General features: G+C 49.8%; 1 protein-coding gene across 1 annotated transcript in view; it reads left to right on the top strand.

Moving 5' to 3' along the window:
• Positions 1-23,189, top strand: part of ST14 (ST14 transmembrane serine protease matriptase) — a 194,634-nt gene that overhangs the window by 50,410 nt on the left and 121,035 nt on the right. Inside the window, exon 4 of the mRNA XM_068124816.2 lies at positions 1,644-1,807. Coding sequence (XP_067980917.2) covers positions 1,644-1,807 — 164 coding nt within the window. The remainder of the gene's footprint in view (positions 1-1,643; positions 1,808-23,189) is intronic.

Below are 23,189 nucleotides of genomic sequence, written 5' to 3'. Positions count from 1 at the left end.
GAACATTTTCCTACATGCCTCCTGCGCCTTTGCTACCTCTTTCTTTGCAGCCTTCTTGGCTGCCTTATAACTTTCATGCTCTGCTGTTTCTGCTCCCGTACAGCGGCTGACACCACACACCGCCATTTTGATTACTATGCCGTTCAGGCAGGATATATCGTCGAACCTGTCTATGTAAGCCATCATTCATTATCTGTGTGCCAACTCGGTAGGGCGCATACCTCTGCCAGACTGAACAGTTTACATTTTGTATCCCACTGATAGGCTGGATCTGGATCTGGACCTTAACCAAAGTCAAAATCTGGACCTTAACCAAAAATCAGCTTGTTCTTGTCATCGACCCAACTCATCCACCAAGTTTTGTATTAACCTGTCCACAACTTTTTAAGATATCATGCTCACAGACGGGGGTGAAAAAACTCAACCGTTTTGATTGTTCAAACCCTTACAACTTCTGGCCTATTGCTCTGACTTCTTCTATTTCCAAAGTATTTGAATGTATAGTTGAATACCAAAGCCACGTGGCAGTTCGGGTTTGTGCCCCCTGCAGCGGTATTGAAATTTATTTACAGCTTGGGCTGATTTTATTTATTTATTTGTTCTAAAGATAAGGAAGAGGCTGCTTCCTTTCTCTCCGAGACAAGAACACCAAAGGCAGCACTAACTTATCCACATTCACATTATGCACTACCACATCCACATCTACATCCACTAGCTTATCCACATTAAGCCACATCCAAATATGCACTTTATAGCGGCCTTTAGCGGCCTCTAAACAGTATTGTGTGTGTTAGCTTAAAACCTTACCCATATTCTGAAGTACCTACACCCAAAATTTGGGGCCTCTAGGAGCGACGGTTCGGCCATTAAAGAGTAACAAACGAACACACAAACACCTGAAATTATTTACAAGATTTGTCCATAGAAAATGCTCCGAGAATAAAAAACGGGGTGAGTAGCACCTCAATTGAGTGGGTTCTAATTATTGTTATTATTATTTATTATTGTTATTATTATTATTATTATTATCAATACCTCCTTCACCGAAGGTGGACAGAGGTTATGTTTTCACCCGTCTGTTTGTCTGTGAGCACGATATCTCAAAAAGTTGTGGACGGGTTTTGCCAACACTTGGCGGATGAGTTGGGTAGATACCAAGAACAAGCCAATTCGATTTTGGTTAAGGTCGGAATCCAGATTTGGCCTATAAGTGGGACACAAAATGTAAACTGTTCAGCCTGACAGAACTATGGTCTCTACCGAGTGCCATTCTAGTTATAAGTCCCTTACCAGTTTCACCGGAGGGGACTGTAGGTTTGCCCTCCCTCTCTCTGTCCATCCCACCTGTGCTTTTCCAGACTTTTTCCCATAGCCTTTAACATATTCAACTGAAACTTGGTACATGGCTTTATTATGATATGTTGGAGAACAAATTTGAGTTTAGGGGATTCACCAATTTTTTGCCGAGTTGTGCCCTTTTCCTGGAACAAGAACATTCATTGGGAACGGTAGGTAACATGCATTGCAAAGAAATTCTCCCTCATTATTATTATTATTATTATTATTATTATTATTATTATTATTATTATTATTATCACAGAATAGTTGGATGGTCTTGACTTTTATCTTAACTCTTTTCTCAGGATATCTTCAAGAGAAAGCAGAGGAGTCACATGAGGGGAATGATGAAAAGGTTGCACGGGTATTCACTGGTTCTGTAGACATTCTTGGCATGGAATTTGTGCCAGAGTACGAGATACCATCATCGGTGCCATTTAATCAGCTGTCCTATGAAGTCCATAAAAAGGTGTTTTTGATATTTCATTAAAATTGTGTTCTTTTTTTATCCCCTCTATCCAATCCCCTTTTTATCCATGTGATGTGATTTTATCAGATATTATTATGCACAAGTATATTTTAAGATTACTTTTTGGCAATATATATATATATATATATTGTTACGGACGCGGTTTAGATGTTATTTACCGAGCGGTGGTATTGCCGCGACCGAACAGTTATTCCCCGACTAGACCCCGATTCCACCCAGACGTTGACCAAATCGCGCTATGCTAAATCAATGATGGAAAGGACACAACGACTGGGATAGATGAAACGACGCAAGGGGTACAGTTCTCAAGACCTCCGGAGGAGGGTATAATTACAGTGGTGGAGAAAAGGGGGTAGATTACAAGGTAGTGAGGTAAAGACACAGAAGAGATGGGCACTTAATTACAGTCTTATCTTAGCCCAGACAGACCACAGACAAACGGAACAAGGCTGACTTACACAGGGATTGATGGCAGGGAGGACAGGTAGGTTGATAGCACAAGGTGCACCTTGGCTCGGGGACAGGATCAAGCACGGTCCAAGAGATGCAGGGAGGTGTCACAGCGCTCGGAAGGGACGTCTCTCTTGCTTCAAGCTCAGTGCGCATCTGACGTCACCTCCCCCTTCCTGCGCATGCTCAGCGGGGAGTGACACGCCCTCGGCTGGTTGGCTCCGCCCCCCTGGGGCCGGTCCGCCGCTTCCATTGGGTGCGGGGGTTACCGGGCTCCGCCCTTGATGAGGAGCGGACAGGGAGCCCCTATTTGGTAACCCCGTCGAGCACATGTTCGATGGCGGCTCGTTGGAAAGGCCTCGTGCCCTCCCAACACCACCTACCAACCAAGCCGGAGTGAGGACACGCACTCCCTGTGCACGCCGCTGCCGTTGCTGTTGTTGTTGTTGTTGTTGTTGTTGCTGAACCATGAGGAAGAGCTGCAGGGAGGTATTGGGAGGTCCTAAACTTCCTAACGGTGCCATACAATCACATTCTGGTGCAACGAAGGGTCAGAATTAATGGAAACGAGTCCTTAACTGACATAGACTAAGAATAACTAGCAAGATGTCCTATAGTTGTCTTACATGAGATGCGGTGAACCTGGGCACGACATTTAATGGGGGAAATAGGGGGAGGTCGGGTCTACAGAGTGTTGTTTACAGAAAATGGGACTAGGGAATGGGGGATTGGGGATAGTTGGGAAGTATTGAGGAAATAGGGGAATATTTACAAGCAGATATGGATGGATGCAAATCCCATATCCGCAACATTGCACACTTCTCTACCTCGGGGCGTCCCGACCCGATAAATTTTTACCTACTTTAGTGTGGCACTCAGATGTAGTTCCCTCTACTATTAACTCAACCCTGAGTGCGACAGTTTTACAGATGTTCACAAATGAGTAAATATGTCCCCCTGCGACGTTGCACCCTTCTCCTAACAGAAACACACCCACAGGATAACCGAATCGCGGAAAGCATCCTCAAACTAAACATACAGCCGGTAGGGAGCATTATTTACAATTGATGCTACTTTATTTACAAGACTAACCCAGGACCTGTGATTGTTCTTTCTGGGGGGGAGACAGTCTGCTCTGCATCAATGCACCATGAAAGCACCCAAAATGCACCAATACACCCTCAGGCACCAATCGGTGCCCAGTCATCATAGTTCGTCAATGTTCAATAATAAAAATAAACCAACAACCCCTAACCCTGCAGGTGGTCTCTTGCTCTTCGGCTCCCTCTGCTGGCTATTTACTTTCTTCCAGATGTTGTCATTTCCTTTCATTTTCTTACTGGCGGCCTATTTGAGCATAAAATGAAATGCACCCAACGTGTCCATTTTATTTATTTATGGCCCACAGGGCCGACTAGTGTGGTTCACCTGTGGGGCATCGGTGCCCTGTGGCCAAGGTCCGCCAGCAAGATTTCGGGCCCTCATGGCTGGTTCCAGCAGAGGGGCCCTGCCCCAACCCATGGGGTCCATCAGTGGGGCTCGGCCACAGACATGTGGTCCATAATGTGGTGCATCGATGCAGACAGCTGGTTCTGGGAGTTCCGGGCGCACAATGGCCGACTCACGCACGCTCCCCTCGGCGCCCAATGGCGCACAGGTCATGTGGGAGACAAAAGGGGGACAAGACAAATGAGCGAGGGGTAAGGTCACAAGGGTACACATCAATAAGGCAATGCAAGGCAAAATGCGTACGGAGAGCGAAATGAGAAAGCTCGTCCCTACCGTACGTCACCCCCCCTGTCACCTACACTACCCTTGCCCTTACCCCATATTTACAAAATCTACACATTTACAAATTCGTCGCTAATGTCTCGTCTCCCCATATTTCTCCAACACCAAATTCGTCACCACAATCCCTCTAACCAAAATTTGCCATCACCCAATTCGTCATCAATCCTCATAAGGAGGAAGAGATGGAACATCAAGCACAATGTCACACCCACGTCATGATGCGTCTCACATTCCAAACATCTGCACAATAAAATAACAAAACATGGCATGGTGTGGAGGTACGTCATCTCAGGTGAGTGCATGTAGATGGTGCGAGGAGACTTCAATCCTAACTATCCTCTAAATGACATTAACACACTTTACACTACCCGGGGTCTCTCCCTGCCAATCCATTGGCCAACTTACACTCTGGGTTCTAAAAACCAATTCCCATTGACCAAACTGTGGTGCTTCTCAATTTGGGGTCTCACTCCCCCGATTCATCTCCCGGTGCCCTTGCACAATTTCTGGGCTGTGACGTGTAGCTCTCCCAGCAGGTCTACCCACCTGCACACCTCCACCACTGTAGTTGCCACCCGAGCTTACCTGCTCCTTACCTAACCTATCTAATTTGGGAAGGCCCCTCCTGGCTCTGTCACCCCACTCGGTGCCCTCTGGCACTGGGCTACCCGGGTCCGTCCTCCGGATCCTCGGGCCCCATCCACAACTACCGGCTCCCAGAGCCCACCTGCGGCCTCACCTGGCCGACATCCTCACAGTGGTGGAGTGCCCAAACCAACTACACACACTAACAGGCTACACGCCCAGCCATTTCCACAACACTAATGCACCCATCCAAATACCATTCTTCCACCCGCACCACAGATGCCAATATCCAACCACAATTTACCTATACCCTCTACCTAACACTTACACTACCCGCCCCGGGTACTCGTGAAAGGGGTCCACTCTTCCCCCATCCACACCTTTGCACCATGCACACCACTCCGTACCACTTACTCCAACTCTCTCCACACCACTCATTCCAATACTCCATGTATTCCACACACCTGTACTTGCACACCTGTGCTCTCATACTTGGTGCCGCCTGCACCCTTCTCTCCCCCAAGCGCATTCGCGCTGATCCACAACACTCACTACTCATACACTGCTCCACACACCTGTCCAGTTCTCACACAGCATCATCTCATCTAACTACTCCCCTCTGAAACTTGCGCTTCCCAGTCGTCCCTTTAAACTATTGCGCTCCCTCGTCATTATCATCCACTCTAATCTACCTGCGTCCCCTCTACAGGTATCCTTGTCACTAACTAACCTTAACGTTGCCTAATGTCATCTTCTAGGGCCCTACACACAATATCCTAACCCACCCGGGCTAGTTTTCACTGCCATACACCCCATAATCTAGTGCTCCTTTGCCCCCCCCTCGCCATGAGGGATGGTGGATTGCCCATCCCACCACATCGGGGAGGTCCCACTATCAATTTTGCTCGTCCAAATTCCAACCAATTCAAAAATTTTCCATTTACTGCCAATTCTACCCACTATTATAAATTTCGTATCAAATCACTATCACTATCACTATCACCATCATCACAGTCCACTATATCCTAGCCTCGGTGCGTCGTGACATCATTAAACTCGGTTCGTAAAGCCGAGCAATGAATTCGGGTGGTTTGGTCGCCTGCAGGTTGAATCCGTCCGGCTTTCGGTTCAAGGGAGGTGGTTTGGTTGGGCCGAGATTCCACGCACCATCTCGGCGCGGCACCTTGCGGTCCCGGGCCCGATGGCTCAATCTCCCCCGGTCGGAACCCCGTCCCCATGAGGGGGCACCGTGCCGCTTCCTCCCACTCGCCCTTGAACCGGACCGGTCGCCTCGCCCGCCAAGGCCCGGACTCGACCGTGCGGGGTGGGGCCAAGCCCGAATCGGCAACGACGCTTCGAAGAGAAGCGACGCAGCATCGATCCGCGCCGGGCCTCGCATCCAACAAAGCACACCGTGCCCCGAGTGCTCGCATCGGCTATCCGTCGCCCTAACCGCTAACCCGGTTACCGTCGATGCTTCACCTGCATGCTCACACGCATACGCTACCCCTTTTACCCTCACAAAACCCGGCGTTCCAACGCCGTCCGTACATTCCACCAACGCTCTCCCTGTTACACACCACACCTCTCGCGCACACCTCGGTCCACACCTCTCCTCCGTTACGTCCTCCGTAACACTCACCATGGGCGTGCACTCTGGCATCCACCCACTAACGCGCTCAGATGGGCTCTCCCACAGTCGCGCCATGACCAACTCAGGTGTGCTTCCTCGCACACCCTCAACCATTCCAAGCGTGCATTCTCGCACCCGCTCCACCACCAACTCACTCCTCGTGTCACTCTCACCCTCGCACGTACACTCCGTACACCCCGACGTGCATTCTCGCTCGCACTCGGTTTCACTCCCACACGATATAGCACACCCACTCGCCGACGCACACTTTTTCCTCACACGCGTGCCATTTATACTCACACGGGACCCTTTACCAACGCCCGGGTGCCATATCGATCCCAATCGCGCGACAATTCTCTTGTCGTTAAACATCCTCCTGCAAAATCTACCCGCACAATACACAGCACGACTCACCTGGGGGAGCCTTTTCTCCACGGGAACCTGCAAACTTTCATTTGGATTAGCGAGTTCATCATCATGATTTGAGCAGGGACTTTGTACATATTCCATCTTTTCCTGCAATTCCCGGGCTACCTCCGTCATCTCTTCAATTTTAATTCCCAGCACTGCTTTTTCTTTATTCACCTCGACGACCGCTGGCTTTAATAAAACACCCCCTCCACCTCATCGGTCGCCGGCTTTTCCAAACCCCGTGTCGCGATTTCTACCCCCGTCATTGTACCCGCGCTTTCCGCCGCTTCGCTCAACCAGCGCTTCTCGACCCGCGTTACCTCCTCGTGCACCCCTGGGACCCTTTCGCCCAACTTGCGGTCTCTGTCCCTCTGCTCCCTTTCCTCTCTATCGGCCGTCATTCCGTTCGTTGTTGCTTCAATTTGGTTTCCCAATTCGTTCGTTATTGCTTCAATTTGGTTTCCCAATTTGTTTAACAATCGCTCACTGTTCCTGTTCAAAAGGGCTTCCATTTCAGCCATAAATAATTGCATGTCTTCCACCGTTGGTACAAAGGGCGCGGCAAAATTTGGTGCCGCTACACCCACGTGCGCGAGGACGCCATTTTGTGCATCTGAAACTCCCTCAACCATATTGCCCATGTTCTCCTCTACTTCGTCCCTCTGATCCTGGGTCGATTCTACCCCACTCTCCTCTACCGGAACCCAGCCGTCTTGATCTGCCATAGCGCGACTTTCAAAATTCGGGTTTTGTAAAACAAAATCAAATTTCGGTGACTTGTAATTTTGAGCGCGTTAAGCGCGCTTCGGGTCCGTATCCCACTCCTGACACCAATTGTTACGGACGCGGTTTAGATGTTATTTACCGAGCGGTGGTATTGCCGCGACCGAACAGTTATTCCCCGACTAGACCCCGATTCCACCCAGACGTTGACCAAATCGCGCTATGTTAAATCAATGATGGAAAGGACACAACGACTGGGATAGATGAAACGATGCAAGGGGTACAGTTCTCAAGACCTCCGGAGGAGGGTATAATTACAGTGGTGGAGAAAAGGGGGTAGATTACAAGGTAGTGAGGTAAAGACACAGAAGAGATGGGCACTTAATTACAGTCTTATCTTAGCCCAGACAGACCACAGACAAACGGAACAAGGCTGACTTACACAGGGATTGATGGCAGGGAGGACAGGTAGGTTGATAGCACAAGGTGCACCTTGGCTCGGGGACAGGATCAAGCACGCTCCAAGAGATGCAGGGAGGTGTCACAGCGCTCGGAAGGGACGTCTCTCTTGCTTCAAGCTCAGTGCGCATCTGACGTCACCTCCCCCTTCCTGCGCATGCTCAGCGGGGAGTGACACGCCCTCGGCTGGTTGGCTCCGCCCCCCTGGGGCCGGTCCGCCGCTTCCATTGGGTGCGGGGGTTACCGGGCTCCGCCCTTGACGAGGAGCTGACAGGGAGCCCCTATTTGGTAACCCCGTCGAGCACATGTTCGATGGCGGCTCGTTGGGAAGGCCTCGTGCCCTCCCAACACCCCCTACCAACCAAGCCGGATTGAGGACGCGCACTCCCTGTGCACGCCGCTGCCGTTGCTGTTGTTGTTGTTGTTGTTGCTGAACCGTGAGGAAGAGCTGCGGGGAGGTATTGGGAGGTCCTAAACTTCCTAACGGTGCCATACAATCACATTCTGGTGCAACGAAGGGTCAGAATTAATGGAAACGAGTCCTTAACTGACATAGACTAAGAATAACTAGCAAGATGTCCTATAGTTGTCTTACATGAGATGCGGTGAACCTGGGCACGACATTTAATGGGGGAAATAGGGGGAGGTCGGGTCTACAGAGTGTTGTTTACAGAAAATGGGACTAGGGAATGGGGGATTGGGGATAGTTGGGAAGTATTGAGGAAATAGGGGAATATTTACAAGCGGATATGGATGGATGCAAATCCCATATCCGCAACAATATATATATATATATATATATATATATATATATATATATATATATATATATATATATATATATATATATATATATTGTTACGGTCCGCGGATTAGATGTTATTTTGACCGAGCGGTGGTGTAACCGCGGCCGAACAGTTATTCCCCGATTCAACCCAAACGTTGGCCGTATCGCGCCACCGCTATTCAATCGGGAAAAGACTAAGACGACAAATGCAAAGAGGAAAAGGAATAAGACGAGAAAAGGGTTGAAAATACTACTAAATTTATTTACTATTTACAGGCTCAAAATAACCAAGGAGAAGGAAAGATAATAAAATAATATACAGAAGCTTTTAGAGACACAGGGAAAATACTAGCTTATCGAACAGGCTTACTTACTACCCAGGACAGAACAAACAAAGACACTGACTCACGCGGGGAATTGCAGAGTGGATTGCTGGAAGGAGGTGTGTGGCTGGAGGGGGGAGGACGGCACGGAGCTGGCTGGAGCTTGATCCCGCACGGGACGTCGGGCTGGACCTCGACGGCCGCTGATGCCACCGAGCCTGTCGTGTGCACGGAGTCACGGGTCGGAGCTGCTTGTCTCAGTAAAAGCGCATCTGCTCTGGCGACCCGGCTCTTTCTTTCGACTCAGTAAAAGCGCAACTCTCTGACGACCCAGCTCTTTCTTTGGACTCAGTAAAAGCGCAACTCTCTGACGACCCAGCTCGTCTCCTCCCTCCTTGTCTCAACTGCTTGGGGAACGCCCCGCCGGCGGGTTATATAGGCCCCGCCCCTCAACCTTTGCGAACCTCCCCCAAACGCTCTTCCTCCGCCCTCTCAAACCAAACCCCTCGTGCTCAGTTGGTTGCTCGGGGCTGGCTCACTCCTCCCCTCTATGACGAGGTGGAGACACGCCTTTCTTCCCCAACCCTGCCTCGTGGCCAATGATGGTTGAAGAAAACCGCCCAAAATGCAGTTGGCCATCGAAATGAAATGAAAGGGGACCTATTCTTATTTCACTCGGTGCAATGGAGTATTTCAATTAATGGGAGACACAGCCTTACCCTAAGACACATAATAAGATATAAGCTACTGAACAAGGGTTTTATCGGGTCCTGCAATGTGGTGTTTATGGAATAACTACCGAGACGCCCTTTTTATCTTTACACAACTCCGGAGGCAGGAGGCGCAGAATCAACAATAATAATAATAAAGCACACAATAAAAAAAATACAGTCCTCATATCCGCAACACTGCACCCTCCTCCTCTTAGGCACGGCCCGGGCCTACAACTTTTATTTAGTGTGACACGTAGGTGTAGTTCCCTCTACTTTTAACCTGCCCCTGAGTGCGACAGTTTTAAAACATAAATAAATGTGTTCCGCTGCTCCATTGCACCCTGCCTAACAGACGTACGCCCACAGTTAACCGAATTACGGAATGGTCTTCAAACTATACATTGACGGTGGGGAGCATTATTTACAATTGACGCTACTTTTATTTACAAAACTAACCCAGGACCTGTAATTGTTCTTTCTGGGGGGGAGACAGTCTGCTCTGCATCAATGCACCATGAAAGCACCTATAACGCACCAACACACCCTCAAGCACCAATCGGTGTGGTCACCATAGTTCATCAGTGTTCAATGCATGAAAATAACCAAACAACCCCTAACCCTGCAGGTGGTCTCTTGCTCTTCGGCTCCCTCTGCTGGCTATTACGATGTTCCTGATGTTGTCATCTTCCTTTGCTGGCGGCCTATTTGTAATAAAACTTGCACCCAACATGTGCCTTTTTATTTATTTATGGCCCACCAGGCCGACTACGTGTGGTTCACCTGTAGGGCATCGGTGCCCTGTGGCCAAGGTCCGCCAGCAAGATTTCGGGCCCTCATGGCCGGTTCCAGCAGAGGGGCCATGCCCCAACCCATGGGGTCCATAAGTTGTGCTCAGCCACAGACATGTGGTCCATCACGTGGTGCATCGATGCAGACAGCTGGTTCTGAGAGTTCCGGGCGCACAATGGCCGACTCAAGCAACGCTCCCCTCGGCGCCAAATGGCGCACAGGTCATGTGGGAGACAAAAGGGGAAAGACAAATGAGCGAGGGGTAAGGTCACAGGGGTACACATCAATAAGGCAATGCAAGGTGAAATGCGTACGGAGAGCGAGATGAGAAAGCTCGTCCCTACCGTACGTCACCCCCCCCTGTCACCTACATTACCCTTGCCCTTACCCCATATTTACAAAATCTACACATTTACAAATTCGTCGCTACTGTCACGTCTCCCCATATTTCCCTTATACCAAATTCGTCTCCACAATCCCTCTACTCAAAATTTGCCATCACCAATTCATCATCAATCCTCATAAGGAGGAAGAGATGGAACACAAAGCACAATGTCACACCCACGTCATGATGCGTCTCACAATCAAAAACATTTGCACAATAAAATAATTAAACAACCTGGCATGGTGTGGAGGTACGTCATCTCAGGTGAGTGGATGCAGATGGTGCGAGGAGACTTCATCCTAACTACTTTCTAAATGACTTTAACACACTTTACACTACCCGGGGTCTTTCCCTGCCAATCCATTGGCCAACTTACACTATGGGTTCTAAAAACCAATTCCCATTGACCAAACTGTGGTGCTTCTCAATTTGGGGTCTCACTCCCCCGATTCATCTCCCGGTGCCCTTGCACAATTTCTGGGCTGTGACGTGTAGCTCTCCCAGCAGGTCTACCCACCTGCACACCTCCACCACTGTAGTTGCCACCCGAGCTTACCTAGCTCCTCACCCTAACCTATCTAACTGGGGAAGGCCCCTCCTGGCTCTGTCACCCCTTGGTGCCCTCTGGCACTGGGCTACCCGGGTCCGTCCTCCGGATCCTCGGGCCCCATCCACAACAACTACCGGCTCCCAGAGCCCACCTGCGGCCTCACCTGGCCGACATCCTCACAGTGGTGGAGTGCCCAAACCAACTACACACACTAACAGGCTACACGCCCAGCCATTTCCACAACACTAATGCACCCATCCAAATACCATTCTCTCACCCGCACCACAGATGCCAATATCCAACCACAATTTACCTATACCCTCTACCTAACACTTACACTACCTGCCCCGGGTATTCGTGATGGGGGTCCACTCTTGCCTCACTCACACCTCCGCACCATCCACTCCACTCCATAGTTTCCACCATACTCACTCCACGACCATCCATTCCAATACTCCATATACTCCACACTACCATTTATTCCATACACCTGTTCCTCATACCTGTTGTTGCACACCTGTGCACTCACACCTGGTGCCACCTGCACCCTCCTCTTCCTGGACCAGTTGGTCAACACAACACACCTCACCATCACCATCACTCAAACACTGCTCCATATACCTGTTCAGTTGCACACCTGTGCAATCACACCTGTTCAATCACACCTGTTCCTCACACACTGCTCAATACACTTGAATACACCTCCAACACTCACACGGCATCATCTCATCTAACTGTTACCCTGCTAACTTAGTGCTCCCCGTCTTCCCTTTAAACTAAGCACATACCATGTCATTATCATCCACACTAATCTACCTGCGTCCCCACTACAGGTATCATTGTCACTAACTAACCTTAACGTTACCTAATGTCATCTTCGCTAGATCCCTACACACGATATATCCTAACCCTCCCGGGCTAGTTTTCACTGCCATCAACCCCATAAACTAGTGCTCCTTTGCCCCCCACTGTGAGGGATGGTGGATTGGCCATCCCATCACATGGGGCATCTCTTACTATAAATTTTGCTCGTCCAATTTCCACAAATCAAAAATTTTCCAATTACTGCCAATTCTATTCACTTTTCTAAATTTCGTATCAAATCACTATCACTATCACTATCACTATCACCATCATCACAGTCCGCTATATCCTAGCCTCGGTGCGTCATGACATCATTAAACGCGGCTTCGTAAAGCCGAGCAATGAATTCGGGTGGTTTGGTCGCCTGCAGGTTGAATCCGTCCGGCTTTCGGTTCAAGGGAGGTGGTTTGGTCGGGCCGAGATTCCACGCACCATCTCGGCGCGGCACCTTGCGGTCCCGGGCCCGATGGCTCAATCTCCCTCGGCCAGAACCCCGTCCCCACGAGGGGGCACCGTCCGCTTCCTCCCACTCGCCCTTGAACCGGACCGGTCGCCTGGCCCGACAAGGCCCGGACTCGACCGTGCGGGGCGGGGCCAAGCCCGAATCGGCAACGATGCTTCGAAGAGAAGCGACGCAGCATCGATCCGCGCCGGGCCTCGCACCCAACAAAGCACACCGCGCCCTGAGTGCTCGCATCGGCTATCTGTCGCCCTAACCGCTAACCCGGTTACCGTCGATGCTTCACCTGCATGCTCACACGCATACGCTACCCCTTTCACCCTCACCGAGCTCGGTGCTCCAACGCCGTCCGTACATTCCACCAACGCTCTCCCTGTTACACACCACACCTCTCGCGCACACTCTTGCGCACACTTCGGTCCACACGTCTCCTCCATTACGTCCTCCGTAACACTCACCATGGGCGTGCACTCTTGCATCCACCCACTAACGCGCTCAGATGGGCTCTCCCACACTCGCGCTACCACCAACTCAGGTGTGCTTCCTCGCACACGTTCCACCACCACCTTACTCTCCGTGTCACACTCCGTACACCCCGACGTGCATTCTCGCTCGCACTCGGTTTCACACTCGCGCTCCGATGTGCCCTCTCGCACCTGCGCCATCACCAACTCACTCTCCGTGTCACACTCCGTACACCCCGACATGCATTCTCGCTCGCACTCGGTTTCACACTTGTGCTCCGATGTGCCCTCTCGCACCTGCGCCATCACCAACTCACTATTCGTGTCACACTCCGTACACCCCGACGTGCATTCTCGCTCACACTCGGTTTCACACTCGCGCTTCGTAACATGCTCACCCTTTGACGCACACTTTTTCCTCACACTCGTGCCATTTTTACTCACACGGGACCCTTCACCAACGCCCGGATGCTTCCTCGATCCCAAGCGCGCGAAAATTCTTTTGTCGCCAAACATCCTCTTACAAAATCTCCCCGCACAATATACAGCACGACTCACCTGGGGGATCCTTTTCTCCACGCGCACCTGCAAACTTCCATTCGGGTTAAGCACAGCATCGTGATGTGAGCAGGGACTTTGCACATTTTCCATTTCTCCCTGCAATTCCCGGGCTACCTCCGTCATCTCTTCAATTTTAATTCCCAGCACTGCTTTGTCTTTGTTCCCCTCGACGACCATTGGCTTTAATAAAATTCCCTCTACCTCATCGGTCGCCGGCTTTTCCAAACCCCATGTCGCGATTTCTACCCCCGTCATTGTACCCGCGCTTTCCTCCGCTTCGCTCAACCAGCGCTTCTCGACCCGCGTTACCTCCTCGTGCACCCGTGGGACCCTCTCGCCCAACCTGCGGTCTCTGTCCCTCTGCTCCATTCTCTCCCTATCGGCCCTCATTCCTTTTATCATTTTGTCCATAAGGGCCCCCATTCCAGCCATAAATGATTGCATGTCTTCCACCGTTAGTACAAAGGGCGCGGCTCTATTTGGTGCCGCTGTAACCGCGTGCGCAAAGGCGCCATTTTGCGCGCCCGTAACCTCGTGCGCGAGAGCGCCATTTTGCGCGTCTGAAAACTCCGCAACCACATTGCCATTTTTCTCCTCCTCCCTTTCCTCCACATACATTTCACCGAGGTCCTGGGTCGATTCCACCCCGTCTATCACTCCCACCGGCATTCCGTCGCCTTGACCAGCCATGGCGCGATTTCAAAATTCGGGTTTTGCTTTAAAACAACACAAATTTCCAGCAGCTTGTAATTTTGAGCACGTTAAGCGCGCTTCGGGCCTCGTATCTCACTCCCGACACCAATTTGTTACTGTAATAACACCATTGGTGTCCAAAATTTGGGCTAAATAAATTTAGTCCCAGGTTCGAATCCCAACTCCTGACACCAATTTGTTACGGACCGCGGATTAGATGTTATTTTGACCGAGCGGTGGTGTAACCGCGGCCGAACAGTTATTCCCCGACTAAAACCCGATTCAACCCAAACGTTGGCCGTATCGTGCCACCGCTATTCAATCGGGAAAAGACTAAGATGACAAATGCAAAGAGGAAAAGGAATAAGACGAGAAAAGGGTTGAAAATACTACTAAATTTATTTACTATTTACAGGCTCAAAATAACCAAGGAGAAGGAAAGATAATAAAATAATATACAGAAGCTTTTAGAGACACAGGGAAAATACTAGCTTATCTAACAGGCTTACTTACTACCCAGGACAGAACAAACAAAGACACTGACTCACGCGGGGAATTGCAGAGTGGATTGCTGGAAGGAGGTGTGTGGCTGGAGGGGGGAGGACGGCACGGAGCTGGCTGGAGCTTGATCCCGCACGGGACGTCGGGCTGGACCTCGACGGCCGCTGATGCCACCGAGCCTGTCGTGTGCGCGGAGTCACGGGTCGGAGCTGCTTGTCTCAGTAAAAGCGCATCTGCTCTGGCGACCCGGCTCTTTCTTTGGACTCGGTAAAAGCGCAACTTTCTGACGACCCAGCTCTTTCTTTGGACTCAGTAAAAGCGCAACTCTCTGACGACCCAGCTCTTGTCTCCTCCCTCCTTGTCTCAACTGCTTGGGGAACGCCCCGCCGGCGGGTTATATAGGCCCCGCCCCTCAACCTTTGCGAACCTCCCCCAAACGCTCTTCCTCCGCCCTCTCAAACCAAACCCCTCATGCTCAGTTGGTTGTTCGGGGCTGGCTCACTCCTCCCCTCTATGACGAGGTGGAGACACGCCTTTCTTCCCCAACCCTGCCTCGTGGCCAATGGTGGTTGAAGAAAACCGCCCAAAATGCAGTTGGCCATCGAAATGAAATGAAAGGGGACCTATTCTTATTTCACTCGGTGCAATGGAGTATTTCAATTAATGGGAGACACAGCCTTACCCTAAGACACATAATAAGATATAAGCTACTGAACAAGGGTTTTATCGGGTCCTGCAATGTGGTGTTTATGGAATAACTACCGAGACGCCCTTTTTATCTTTACACAACTCCGGAGGCAGGAGGCGCAGAATCAACAATAATAATAATAAAGCACACAATAAAAAACAATACAGTCCTCATATCCGCAACAATATCTATATATATATATATATATATATATATATATATATATATATATATATATATATATATATATATATATATATATATATATATATATATATATATATATATATACATATATATACATACATACAGTATATACTTTGTTACAAAGTAAACATTTTCCACACATTTTTAAATCTCAAATTTATCTTGGTACAGTGGTTGATTTGTAGGAATTACTGTTTTCATAAGCAATTTTTGTTAACTTTCATTCCGCCATGAATATGACTGTAGAAAACTATCTGCGTTGACATTACTAAAATATTGATACAGTGAAACCTCGACATTCACGGGGGATATCTTTTTGGAAACCGCTGCGAATCTCAAATGCGTGAATGTCGGAGCATCGATTCAATGGGAAATAGGGTTAGTTACAATGAGGGGTTACAATGAGCTCTGTTGAAGTCCTTCCAACGATCTCACTGAGAGCTATATCGAAGACTAGCTATTGACAGATATATAATGAAACGTTTCATACTTGTCTGGTCATGTGATGAGCAAGTTTTATACAAAATACAGTTCAGGGAGTCCCCCGGGTTACAAAGGGATTCTGTCCCAAAAATCGTTCATACAGTAAGTAAATCGATCGCCCGTTGACTCGGTGTTATAAATGTTGGTATCAGCGCACGAGTGTGGGCTACTCAAACGGTAATTTAACGAGCTCAGCAGGAGGCCAACCATTCATTACCTTGTTACCCGCATGCTTGTGTAACACATTACCATGGCATGGCCAGGAAGGAGGTACAGTAGGTTTTAACTTTTAACCTGAGCAGCTTGTGGGCGATCACATTTTCCTTTGTACCAGCAGCTGTCTCTAAAGCAATTGGTTATTTTGTATGAATCAAGTGTGCTTTAGAAAGGTTATCTTGGATATCTTTGTGAGTTTCAAAGCAAATTCAATTTGAAAACACCCGATTTCCAAGCCATTTGCCGTATGAACATGTTTTCCAAATTACCGAGCCAAATTATTTTATACTAGTCACATGACGATTGCCAGGTGTTAATAGAAAATAATGTTTATGCACATATCCTTGAAACGTCTATAATGCAATGTTGTTTTTATTTTATTTGTTTAATGAAATTTGCCCTAATCAAGGGTTATAGGTTTTTGGGTTTTATAAAGTACGACAATCGGTAATTGGCACTCGCACTGAATCCAATCAGTCGATGCCGATTAACGAAAAATTGCCGATATCGGCCAGTGCCAGATGCCGATATCGGTCCAGCGCTACTGGGTAGTAGTGGTCATTGTTAGGGGTCCATGGGTAGGTGGCGATGGCTTATGCCTGCAAAACCCACAAGGAGCTGGAGCACAGGGACCGCAAAAATAGGAATAGTACACATTAAAAAACCCGTGAGTAGTTGAGTTATGTGAATCCACGAATGTCGGGGTTTTACGGTATTTCTTTATTATTGGTATAACATATTATCCAGTAAGGTTTGCCCATGACATTATAATGAGTCATTTTGTGATCATTTTAAAAGATTTGCAATGATTACCTATGCCGCCGAAGGTGGACGCAGGTTATGTTTTCACCCGTCTGTCTGTGAGGAGGATATTTCAAAAGGTTATGGACGAATTCAGACGAAAATTGGTGGACAGGTTGGGTGTGTGACGAGGACGAATTGATTCCATTTTGGTGATCAGGATCCGGACCCGGATACTAGAATTTCTTAAGTAATTCTTCACCATTGAGTGATATGGCCACAAACGATATAAATAGCATGATATTTCAAAATGTTGTTTACGGATTATGACAAGACTTGGTAGATGAGTTTGGTAGGTGATGTGAACAAGTAAATTAGATTCTCGTTGAGGTCCGGATTCAGATCTGGCCTATTAGTGGAATAAATAATGTCAATTATTCAGCCTGGTGGAGGTATGTGCTCTACTGAATGTTTTTCTCGTTTTATCCTGTAATGAGATCGTGGTAATTGGCCTCACTCGCACCCTAACAGGCAGGAGAGGATATTGTTGTATCTGTGTCTATATCTGCATGCTGTATGCAGTATTCTAATTTGTAGAAACGGGAGAAAGTGGGAAAACAATGCAAATAACATATTGTTACAGACACGACTTTGATGTTAAGGTGGGCCGAGCGGAATGGCCGTCGTGTCCGCACAAATTACCCGATTGTACTCGAACGTTGACGAAGCCGCGCCACGCTGGCTCAATAAGGAAAAAGAAGACACACGGCTGAATTATAATGACAGACACCAGGGATACGGTTCTCAAGACCTCCGGAGGAGATTATATTCGTGCGGAAGGTCAGATTACAGGGACGAGAGGTACAACATAGAAAGACAAGCACTTAGACACAATCTTATATTATTCCCGGACAGACGACAGACAAACGGGACAACGGCTGACTCACACGGGGGTTGATGGCAGGAAAGCGGGTATCGATGGCTCAAGGTGCACTCTTGGCTCAAAGCAGGGTACACGGTTCGGTCCAGAGATGCGGGGAGGTCTCGTCGCAGCGCTCAGAGGTGACGTTCTTTCTCAGGCCTCTCCAAACTCAGGCGCATCTGTTTCAGCGCTCGCAGGTCCTTCTTTCTCCAGCTGGGGGCGCATCTGACGTCACGTCCGCTACGTGGCCGCGTATATCCGGCGGGGAGTGACACGCCCTCGGCTCGCTAGCGCCGCCCCAGATGGAATCGGTCCGCCCTTCTGATTGGGTGCGGGGGGTTACCAGGCTCCGCCCTTGAGGAGGAGCTGACAGCCAGCCCCTCCGTGGTAACCCCGTGGAGCGCGTGGTCAATGGCGCTAATCGAGCCGGTGTGAGGACGCATCCTCCCCCGCTCCGCCGCCATCTCCTCTGTTGTTGTTGTAATTGTTGGGGAAGAAGATGGAAGGAGGTATGGGAAAGGTCCTAAACTCACTACTGATGCCATATAATCACATTCTGGTGCAACGAAGAGTCATAATTAATGGAGACGAGGCCTTAACTGACATAGAATAAGAATAACTAGGAAGATGTCCGAAAGTTGTCTACGTGTGGTGCGGTGGACCTGGGCACGACATTTAATGGGGGAATAAGGGGAAGGTCGGCTCTACTGATTGTTATTTACATGCAATGGGACTAGGGAATGGGGGATTGGGGAAAGTTGGGGAGTATTGGAGAAAATAGGGGAATATTTACAAGCGGATATGGAGGCCAAATTCCATATTCGCAACATTGCACCCTTCTCTACCCTCGGGGCGTCCCGACCCGATAAATTTTTACCTACTTTAGTGTGGCACGCAATGTAGTTCCCTCTACTATTAACTCTACCCTGAGTGCGACAGTTTTACAGATATTCACAAATGAGTAAATATGTCCCCCTGCGACGTTGCACCCTTCTCCTCACAGAAACACACCCACAGGATAACCGAATCCGGAAAGAATTCTCAAACTAAACATACAGCCGGTAGGGAGCATTATTTACAAGATTACGCTGATATCTACACTACGATCCAGGACCTGTTTTTGGAGGAACACATGCAGATGTTATGCATAGAGAGAGCGCGCTTGCCAGCATCGATACACCAACCCACGAGTGCTCTGTGGCCGACGGCCTTTAATAACGTGCAGAGCACCCTTTCCCAGCATCAAAAGCACCACCCCACCACCAATCGGTGCAGTCACCATTGTTCATTGGAATAAAAATAAATTCGACAACCCCTAACCCTGCAGGTGTCTCTTGCTCTTCTTGTGGTGCACTTGGTGTTAACTAAAAGTGGTTCACCTGTATTGCATAGGTGCCACGTTGACCCATAGGTCCATCCCCGGGTGGTGCTTGGCCGCAAACGAACTGCGGTCCATTGTGGGTGGCCACAAACATTGCGGTCCATATGGTGTATCGATCCCGGCAGCAAACAGCGAAAGTGCAGGCCCACAACTGCGCAGCCAGCACCTCTCTCTCCTCTCTCTCTACCCCAAAGCCAGATCCTCGGAGGTGGGAGACAAAAGAAGCAGACAAGTGAGTAAGGTGGTAAGGGCGCAAAAGTGCACGCAATGTAAGGTGATGCACACTGGGGGCACATGGGAACCAGGTGAGACAGGTACGTTCCTATCGTACGCCCCCCCCCCCCCCACCAGGTAACCTACATGGCCCCTCCCTTACCCCTTACTGTATCCACAAAACACAACACTACCCATAAACATCTACTTTACAAATCAACAAACATCCCTACTGTCTTCCCCGTTCCTCCCATAAACCAAATTCGTCTTCTCTCCCTCCTAACCAATCAAATTTGCCATTTTCAACTCTCATCAAAATTTGCCATCTCCAACTGCACATCAAAATTTGCCATTACCAATTCATCATCAGTCCCTCCTAGGGAGGGAGAGATGGAATCACCCCAATGTCTCATCCACGTCGTGATGCGTCTCACAAATCCACACAGCAATCTCATTTCCTGCAACAAACAAAGAAAACACAGGTGTGGAGTCATCATCATCACCACAGGTAAGTGGCTGCGTATGGTGCGACAGGTTCATCAATCCTAACTATTTCCTAAATGACTTTACAACTTTACACTACCCGGGGTCTTTCTCCGGCCAAACCATTGGCCCTCTTACACTATTGGTTCTAAAAACCAATTCCCATTGGCCAGACTGTGGTGCTTTTCAATTTGGGGTCTCACTCCCCCGATTCATCGCCCGGTGCCCTCGCACAATTTCTGGGCTGCGGCGTGTACCTCTCCCAGTGGGTCTACCCACCTGCACACCTCCACCACTGCAGTTGCCTCCGAGCTTACCTGCTCCTTGCCCTAACCTAACTACCTGGGGAAGGCCCTCTGGCACTCTCCCCACTCGGTGCCCTCTCTGGCACTGGGCTACCCGGGTCCATCCTCCGGATCCTCGGGCCCCATCCACAACTCTACCGGCTCCCAGAGCCCACCTGCGGCCTCACCTGGCCGACATCCTCACAGTGGTGGAGTGCCCAACCAACTACACACACTAACAGGCTACACGCCCAGCCATTTCCACAACACTAATGCACCCATCCACAACACCATTCTGCAACCGCACCACAAATGCCAATATCCAACCACAATTTACCTGCACCCTCTACCTAACACTTACACTACCCGCCCCGGGTACTCGTGAAAGGGGTCCACTCTTCCCCCATCCACTCCTTCGCACCATGCACACCACTCCGTACCACTTACTCCAACTCTCTCCACACACCTGTACTTGCACACCTGTGCTCTCACACCTGGTGCCACCTGCACCCTTCTCTCCCCAAGCGCATTCGCGCTGATCCACGACACTCACTACTCATACACTGCTCCACACACCTGTCCAGTTGCACACCTGTGCAATCACACCTGTTCAATTCTCACACACACAGCATCATCTCAGCTAACTACTCCCTTCTGAAACTTGCGCTTCCCAGTCGTCCCTTTAAACTATTGCGCTCCCATGTCATTATCATCCACACTAATCTACCTGCGTCCCCACTACAGGTATCAGTCACTAACTAAACTTAACGTCACCTACTGTCATCTTCTAGGGCCCTATTGATATAACCTAACCCACCCGGGCTAGTTTTCACTGCCATACACCCCAGAAACTATTGCGCATTTGCCCCACTCATGGGAAGGGTGGCAGGGATGCCATCCCACCACATCGGGGGTCTCTCACTACCAATTTTGCACATCAAATTTCAACAAATCAAAAATTTGCCAATCACTACCCATCATCTGCCAATCACTACTGCCAATCCCTTGCCAATCATCAAATTTTGTTTTTCTCTAATTTTGGGTCCAAAACACTAACCTCATCACCCAGTCGACTCACTAATACCTCTCGGTGCGCCAATTCCTGTCCAAAGCCCGGCTTCGTAAAGCCAAGCCATGAATGCTGGTTGTTCTGTGCCAGCGGCTGGGTGCGTCCCGCATTCGGTGCAGGGAAGGAGGTTTACCCGGGCCGAGATCCCACGCACCATCTCGGCACGGAGCCATCCAATGCCCCGATCTCGACCTGCCGGCACGTCTCACCAAAAAGTGGTCGCCATGACGACCCTTTCTATCGGGCTGCCAGCTCCGCCTAGTGGAGCCTGGACGCGGCCGTTCAAAGCGAGGCCCGGCACGCACCGAGGGCCCGATTCGGCTATAAGTCGCTCTAACCTCTAACCCGTCTAACGTCGATGCTTCACCTGGACGCTTACACCCCGCAGCCCGTTCCTTGCTCACACATCCAGCCGTTCCCATGCTACCTTTCCTTACACACCCAGGTACACTCATTCCACTCACAGCCTTGGTCACACACCTGACCACCGAACACTTTGGCACACATTCGTCGCTCGCACACCTCACCAATACACCTCTTCGCGCCCCCTCCTCGGTCACCTCCTCTGTGACAATCACAGGTGTGCTCTCATTCGCACACCCAACCACGTGCCTCACCACCAACTCCAGCGTGCATTCCCACTCACGCTCTACCATTCCAGGTGTGCATCCTTCCATCCCAGGTGTACATCCTCGCTCACCTGTCACAACTAACTCACGCTCCATGTCACTCTCACTACTTTCACCTCCACTCGTGACAACGCACTCACCCTTACTCTTGACAGCACACTCTTTCCCCATGCACCTGTCCGTCACACACCTTTCTCGCGCACACTCTCCCGTTACACCCTCTGTAACACTCACCACAGGTGGACACTCTTCCTTACTTCTGACAGCGCACTCTTTCCTCATGCACCTGTCCGTCACACACCTTTCTCGCGCACACTCTCCCGTTACACCCTCTGTAACACTCACCACAGGTGGACACTCTTCCTTACTTCTGACAGCGCACTCTTTCCTCATGCACCTGTCCGTCACACACCTTTCTCGCGCACACTCTCCCGTTACACCCTCTGTAACACTCACCACAGGTGGACACTCTTCCTTACTTCTGACAGCGCACTCTTTCCTCATGCACCTGTCCGTCACACACCTTTCTCGCGCACACTCTCCCGTTACACCCTCTGTAACACTCACCACAGGTGGACACTCTTCCTTACTTCTGACAGCGCACTCTTTCCTCATGCACCTGTCCGTCACACACCTTTCTCACGCACACTCTTGCGCACACTCTCCCGTCACACCCTCTGTAACACTCACCACCCCGCGCTTCCACGTGCTCCCTCGCACACGCGCTACGACCGACTCACTCTCGCCAGCACACTCACTCCTTGGCACGCACTTTTTCCTCACACACCCCAGAGTCGGACTTTCTTGCACACCTCCATTTTCGCACACCAGACCTGTCGCACACTTCACCAACGGCCTCTCACGAACACCCGGGTCTATCTCGACCCCCAAGCCTCTTAAATC

The sequence above is a fragment of the Myxine glutinosa genome, chromosome 1, assembly GCF_964187855.1.
Source record: "Myxine glutinosa chromosome 1, kmMyxGlut1.1, whole genome shotgun sequence".
NCBI lineage: Eukaryota > Metazoa > Chordata > Myxini > Myxiniformes > Myxinidae > Myxine > Myxine glutinosa.
The sequence above is the reverse complement of the archived record's forward strand: the minus strand, read 5'-3'. Positions and strand labels throughout refer to the sequence as shown.